Source organism: Corylus avellana, chromosome ca11, assembly GCF_901000735.1.
Source record: "Corylus avellana chromosome ca11, CavTom2PMs-1.0".
Classification (NCBI taxonomy): Eukaryota; Viridiplantae; Streptophyta; class Magnoliopsida; order Fagales; family Betulaceae; genus Corylus; species Corylus avellana.
The window spans coordinates 5,173,692-5,181,635 of record NC_081551.1 but is presented as its reverse complement, the minus strand read 5'-3'; the positions used below and the strand labels follow the sequence as shown (position 1 = coordinate 5,181,635).

At 38.2% G+C, this 7,944-nt stretch overlaps 1 protein-coding gene across 1 annotated transcript; it reads right to left on the bottom strand.

Annotated features, from left to right (window-relative positions):
• Window positions 1-6,447: 6,447 nt before the first annotated feature.
• Window positions 6,448-7,941, bottom strand: LOC132165952 (cytochrome P450 71AU50-like; the record flags this gene model as incomplete). Its single annotated transcript, XM_059576669.1, has 2 exons — window positions 6,448-7,168; window positions 7,246-7,941. Coding segments are annotated over 2 exons (1,311 nt in total), but the record flags the coding sequence as incomplete, so codon positions are not given.
• Between the last annotated feature and the right edge of the window lie 3 nt (window positions 7,942-7,944).

Sequence of the window (7,944 nt, the reverse complement as noted above, 5' to 3'; positions counted from 1 at the left end):
GCCCCTATCAGTGCCCATTCAACAAACGGAATCCAAAGCCAACATTCAAAATGGATTTGCAGTGGAAACAAGATTGCTTACACTCGAATTGTAGGTGGCACAACCCCAGAATCGTCTGCCAGGGTTGTCCCCAGTCATTGAAGTCTTCAAAGGTGCAGGTAAATTGCAATAATATACAAAAGACATCTCACTACAGCCTACTAACTAAGATCCATTTGATGAATTCGTTTGCACATCAAAATAAAACTGACTACAAATACAAAAAATAGAACTGACTTAAAATTCAAGCAATAACACTGACTTAAAATACTAGAAATAAAGCAACCTTAAATTACATAAATAATAATAATAATAAAAATAATAATAAACGAAAAAAAAAACAATGCAAAAAAAAAATGAAAATTCATAAAATTGGTGCTCATTTTTCGTAAAATTCATAAAGAAAAATCAAGGTGCAGATTTTTTGTAGAACAAACCTTCTCAATGCTGCGGGAAACATCCTTTCGTTTCGAGGTGTACATCTGACTTGATGCCTTGGTGTACAAGTCTGAGTTTGACGAGATCGGGTTTCTCGGATTGTGGAAGAAGGGGCTTAGGGTCTATCAGAGAAGATATGGGCGTTGGGTCTGTTGCTGGAGAGTGGGATTCGTCGAAGAAGGTTGGTGCGATGGTTTGGTCGTGGAAGAATGGTGGGTCTATCATAGAAGATGAGTTTGTTGGTCAGACTGTGGAGTTGGGGTTCGTCGGGGATTTGGGGTTCGTGGAATAGCCGTAGGACACCGGAAAGTAGGGAGGACGCTGGAGACTGGGGAGGACGCCGGGGTGGTGTTGGGTTGATCATCTGCTAGGGTTCGTCGAGGATTTTATGTTGATTTAGTTGTTTTATGTTGAACCCTTAATCAATCTAATTGTTTGCTAAACCCTTTTAATAAATAAAGGCCAGCGTTTAAAATTTGTATCCGTTTATTTATTTTTTAATTAGGTGGCATTTTACTATACAGTCATCATTGATGACGTGGAACTTAAGCTAGGTGTCAGCTTTTAATTGGTCCACGTGGAGTTCTGTTTGGTCAACTAACAGTTAATGGACGGGAAAACAAATTTGGTCTTTTGTCAAAACCAGAAGGACCTCCTGTGATAAAAAATAAACCCTAGGGGAAAAAAAAACAATTAAGTAAAACCCTAGGGAGTATTTAGTATTTACCCCTTCAAAATATTATTTAACTTTTTTAAATAAAATAAAAAAAAAATATATAATTTTTTTATTATTATTATTTGGCCCTTGCGGGTGGCCGAACCACCCCAAGGGCCACAGTTTGGCCATGGGGGTGGTTTCGGTGAAGCTTTTCTTGTAAAACATGGCAATCAATGTCAATATGTTTTGTACGCTCATGAAAGACAGCGTTAGCTGCTATATGGAAAGTAGCTTTATTGTCACAGTACAGGAGGGCAGTTTGAGGAGAAACTTGTAAGTCTTGGAGAAGAGTTCTAAGCCACACAACCTCACAACAAGTAGATGCCATGGCCCTGTACTCATCCTCTGTAGAGGACCTGGAAACTGTCGTATGTTTCTTTGATTTCCAAGAAATTAAGGAATTATCAAGAAAAATACAATACCCTATCACAGACCTTCTTGTATTGGAGCAACCAGCCCAGTTTGAGTCACCAAATGCCTTTATTTGTAAACTAGAATTAACTGGAAAGAACAACCCTTGAGCTGGGGATGCTTTGATGTATCTTTGTACTTTATTAGTTGCTTCCAAATGAGGAACTCTAGGCTTGCCTATAAACTGACTGAGAACTTGAACAGCAAATGAAATATCAGGTCTTGTGATGGTGAGATAGAATAATCTACCAACAAGCCGTCTGTAGGAAGTAGGATCATCTAAGATAGGACCAGAATCCTTAGAGAACTTCACATTAGGTTCCATTGGGAATTTTGCAGGTTTTGAGGCCAGCATACCAGTATCTTCAAGAATCTCCAAAGCATACTTTGTCTGACAATCAGAGATACCAAGCTCACTTCGAGCTATTTCCAAACCAAGAAAATATTTCAACTATCCAAGATCTTTGAGCTTAAACCTATCATTAAGCACTTTAATAAACTTTGAAACCTCAACTGGATTATCACTTGCAATTACTATATCATCTGCATATACCAGTAATGCAATAAATGAACCCTCTAAAGTTCTAGTGAACAAGGTATAATCAGCTTTAGATTGAACAAATCCAAACTCAATCAAAGCAGAAGAAAACTTTGCAAACCACTGCCGGGAAGCTTGCTTTAGACCATCAAGTGATTTGTTGAGCTTACATACCTTGGACTCCCCCTTTTAAAAAAAGCCAGGAGATAATGACATGTAGACCTCTTCATCAAGGTTCCCATGAAGGCATTATTCACATCCAATTGGTGAAGATGCCATTTCTTTGCAACTGCAACTACCAAAAGAGTTCTCACTGTTGTGAGTTTAGCCGCAGGAGAAAATGTTTCATAATAATCTAATCCCTCACATTGGTTGTAACCCTTTGCCACCAATCTTGCTTTACACCTCCCTAAAGTCCCATCAGACTTTAATTTCACCTTGTAAACCCACTTGCATCCAATAGCTTGCTTTGAAGTAGGGAGATCAACCACTGTCCAAGTATTATTGAGTTCAAGAGACTTGATCTCATTATCCATAGCCTCACGCCATTCCTCAAACTTGACAGCTTGATTATATGACTTTGGTTCAACAATAACAGAAACAAAGAGACTAAAAAGTTTTTGAATGGAAGAAGGCTTGTTATATGAAAGAACTGAAGATAAATCATAAGGAATACCTACAGACTTTCTAAGTTGCTGATGTGGAATTTCTAAATGTGGACTTGCAGAATCAGAAGTAGATGGTATAACATCAAGAATTTGATCTAAATTACAATTCAGTGTACTAGGAAATAAATTTGAAGTAGAAGTACTAGACTCGAAATAATTTGGGGATGAAATTGAAATCATAGGATTTGAAAAACTGGCTATTGATTCAGGTAAACTATGATCATGAATGGGTAAAGGAATAATTGAATCAGTAAAAGGCAATTTTGAAGCAGGATATTTGATTGGATGAGGAAAGATGGTTTCATGGAAAATAACATCTCTTGATACAAACACAGATTTAAGAGTTAAATCATAAAGCTTGTAACCTTTAATGTCATATGGATATCTAAGAAATATACAAGGTCTAGCTCTAGGATCAAATTTGTGTCTGTTTCTAAGAAGAGTGTTTGCATAACAAAGACAGCAAAATACTCTTAAATGGGAATAAGAAGGAATTGATTTGAATAAGACTTGATAAGGAGATTTATTATGCAGAACTGAAGTAGGAATCCTATTGATTAGATGTACTGCAATAAGAACACAATCTCCCCAAAATTTTGAAGACAAGTGTGATTGAAATCTAAGAGATCTTGCTACATTCAAAATATGTTGGTGTTTTCGTTCAACAATTGAGTTTTGTTGTAGTGTTTCTACACAACTAAGTTGATGAAGAACACCTTTTAATGCATAAAAATCACTCATGTTGAACTCAACACCATTATCTGATCTTAAAGATTTGATTTTAAAATTGAATTGAGTTTCAACCATATTAAAGAAAGTGTGAATATGGTTTCTGGTTTGAGACTTATGTTGCAATAGATGGATCCAAGTAAATCTTGTGTGATCATCAACAATAGTTAAAAAAAAAATAAAAAATGAAGATCCACTAATAGATTTCATAGAAAAGGGACCCCAAATGACACAATAAATTAAATCAAAAGGTTGTTTAGAAACAGATGTACTATGAGAAAAAGATAATTTGTGTTGCTTAGCCAAAGGACAAATGCTGCAATGTTTATTTGATTCATGAAGAATCTGACGAATTACAGGGGAAAGCATCTTTAAAGGTAGATCGGAAGGATGACCTAATATGAAATGCCACAAACTAGCATTTACAGATTCAACAAAGAAACTAGGAGATGCCAAACTAGTTACTGCATTATTAAACTTGGAAGAACTGGAATTGAAATTTACAGAATTCAAAGGCAAAACAGAAACTGGATTTTGCAGCAAATGATACAGACCTCCAGCCTCTTCACCCACACCAATCGTTCTCCAACCTGTAAGGTGCTGAATGAAGCAGAATTTTGATAAGAAAATGAAACAACATTGGAAGCTTTTAATCAACTTACTGACAGATATCAAATTGAATGAAAAAGAGGGAATACAAAGCACATCAATTAATATAAAAGATTCAGAAATCTGAATTGTGCCAATGTGAGTAACCGATGCATGTTGTCCATTAGGTAACCTTACTGTTTTTGAAATAACAGAAGTGATGGTGGTAAAAAATGAAATAGAACGGATCATGTGAACTGTAGCTCCAATATCAATGATCCAAGGAGCTTTGACAGAATTTGCTAATGAATTCTGTTGAGTTAAAAAAGTAGAAGATGCAAAAACCGAATGTTTTCTATCTAGGAAAGAAAGTTGAGAGGTGATTGAGAAATTACTTGCACTTGTCAGATTGGAAAAAGTTTCACCTTGAATGGGATCTGCTGAAACCTGATTGGTGAGTGAAACTTGATTGGTAGAGGATTCAAGTTCTGGAGTTAGAGGCTTGAACATGTCCCTAAGCTGCTGACATTGTTCATAGGTAATTTGCAACTGAGGAGTGTAGTCAGAGACTTGATTGGCAAGATGTGGAGCATTCCTTCCTTTGTTAAACTTGTAACCAACTGGAAAACCATGGATCCTATAACACTTCTCCACAGTGTGTCCAGGAATGCCACAATGAGAGCATATAGGCCTATCCTTACGATTCCGATAAGGTCTATTAGCAGCAAAATGATTTGGAGGGGCAGCCTTTGTAAGTAAGGTAGTAGTATTTTGATTGAAAGAGAAACTTGAAGAAGAAATCAAGCGTTGCCTCTCCTCTTGAACAACAAGTGAGAAAACCTTGTCAATAGAAGGAAGTGGATCAATCAGTAGAATCTGACCTCGAACATGTAAATAACTCTCACTCAATCCCATTAGGAATTGGTAAACATGCATTTGATGATGATAAGACATGATAGTCTTCAAGGCTCCACACATGCATGTAGGAATTGGTTGATGATTTCCCAGGTCATCCCATAAACCTTTCATAGCAGTAAAATAAGAACTCACAGAGCTATTTTCCTGTGACAGAGAGAAAATAACCTTCTGGAGCTGAAAAATACGTGGCCCATTGTCCTGAGAAAAACTATCTGGAAGATTGTTCCACATGTCAAATGCATCATCAATGTAAATGATGCTAGTGGCAATCTCCTTGGAGACAGCATTCAAGAGCCACAAGAGAACCATGTTATTGCACCTAGTCCATGCCAAACCAGTGGAATCAGTAAGATTGGAAGGCTTAGACAGAGTGCCATTAACAAAATCAAGCTTGTTTTTGGCTGATAGAGCCATCATCATCGCCCTCTTCCATGAATTATAGTTATCACCGTTGAGCTGTTGAGAAACAATCCTAGTCCCTAGACTGTCGCCATGATGGAGAAAGAAAGGATTAGAAGAATCCATTTTTGTGGAGGTAGCAGCAATAGTGAAAGTTTCTGTGGCTTTTTTAGGAATCGCCATTGAAGGAATGAAGGAAGAAATTATGAAGATAGGAAGAAAAGAATGGAGAAGATGCGGAAAATTCGTAGAGAAAGCTCTGATACCCCCATGGCCAAACGGACCACCCCCAAGGGCCAAATAATAATAATAATAATAAAATATATTTTTTTTATTATTTGGTTTTTTTATTTTTTTTCAAAAAAGTTAAATCATATTTTATTATTATTTATTTAGTGGGACATGTGGCATCACGGTAGGCGTTGTATCTCTTTCAAGAGATCTTGACCTTGAATTCAAGAATCTCGAATTCCCCCCTAATTTCAGGAGATCTTGGTCTCCTTTTATCCCACTAGACACGTCTGTTAAAGGAATTGGGAGGTAGTTGTTGAGAATTGTGCCAACAAAATCCATGTGGCACATTAGATTTATATGCAAAGGCTAGAAAACCGATCCATGAGCCCGGTCCTATTTTACGTACCCACATAGCAGAGAATTCATTCCCAAGCCAGTGAAATTTAGGCATTCATTGGGGGTACTACCAAGTAAAGTTGGAGACATGAAAACAGTTGTATTGAAACCTCTATAAAAGTAAATCTGAACCAGACGAAAGGGATTTTTGACCCTAATCTCAAAACTCATACTTAGTGCTTTCAATTTTTCTTTACAAACAAAACATTAATTTAAGCAACATTCACCAATAAGCTCTTATGCTTTCGTCCTTTCTATTTTGCAAGTGCAGATTGAACTCTTATTGGGCCTTAGAAAACTGTTGTAGCAATTTTGTATAAACCCAAAACTACCACTTCCTTATAACAAGTAATACAAACTATTGCCTCGCAAACAGGGGAACTATGTATTTGTTATTATTCATGAAGGAGTTTGACAAATTTACATAAGTTTAGACATGAAAACAAGAAAGAAAGAAAGAAAGAAGACTAGTTTCATTCATTTGCTTAGGCGATAAATAGGAATTGCAAGTAGATGCTTTGCTCTTGGAGTTGTAAGACCAAACTCCTCAGTCATGTCCAACTCATTTGGCAGCATGTTATTAGGAAGCTCCCAATCAAAGCAATCGACAAGCTGTGCCACTACTAGCCGAACCACGGTTAGACCCAATTGCATCCCTGGGCAGCCTCTTCTGCCGGAGCCAAATGGGATAAGTTGGAAGTCCCGTCCCCGGACGTCTATATTACTTCCGACAAACCTTTCCAGGCAGAATTTCTCTGCATCACTCCAAACACTTGGGTCTCGCCCAATTGTCCATACGTTTATCATCACTCTGGACTTGTGGGGTATGTGGAAACCATTGATTGTGCAGTCCTCCGTGGCCTCGTGAGGTAGCAACAATGGTGCTATTGGATGTAGCCTGAAGGTTTCCTTCAAAACCATGTCCAAGTACTCCAAGCTATCCAAGTCCGATTCCTCCACCATCCTCTCCAACCCCACCACATCTTCCAACTCCTTTTGAACTTTCTTCATTACTTGAGGATTCTTCATCAGTTCTGAGAGTGCCCACTCAATTACCGTTACTGAAGTGTCCATTGATCCTGCAAGCATGTCCTACAAGAAAAAGACTGTCAGAAAAATTACTACTCTGTTTGAAACAAAACATGCATGCCAGTTGTATGAATAAATACCAGAATGATGGCTTTGATATTGGAGCGTTCAATCCGGTACTCAGATTCTTGAGATCCCATGAAGCTCAACATGACATCAACGAAGTCCTTGGTCTTATTTTCGTCCTTGGATTGGACATGCTCATCGATGATTTTCTCAAAAAAGTCATCAAAGATCTTACTCACATCCTTCATCCGCCGTGTCAGCCCCTGAAGATCAAGGGGCGCAATGAAAGGAATATAATCACCAAGGTTAGGAGTTGCTCCCAGGTACATTCCTTCTTGGATTACAGCCTTGAATCCCTTCTCATCAAGATCCTTGTCCATGTACTTCTTCCCAAACACCATACAGCAACTCATATCCGCACTGAGAGATGAAACCTTGGCACTCAGATCAACAGCAACACAATCGCAGGCAGCCTCTTGAATAAACTTTATCAAAAGGCCGAGCTCTTCTTTTCTCATGTGTTTGAAAGAATTGATTTTACGACTGCTAAGCAATTCAAGAGTGCACATCTTACGTATGTTGCGCCAATAAGAGCCGTATGGAGACATGGACAAGTTCTTTTGCTCATAAGAGATGTGCTTTGCGGCCTCAAGAGGCGGTCTACTAGCAAACGCCAGGTCATGTGCTTTAAGGAACTGCGCAGCAGCCTGAGGCGATGAGACAACAATGGCAGGCACCAAGCCTAGGCGCAAGTACATGATGGGGCCATGTTT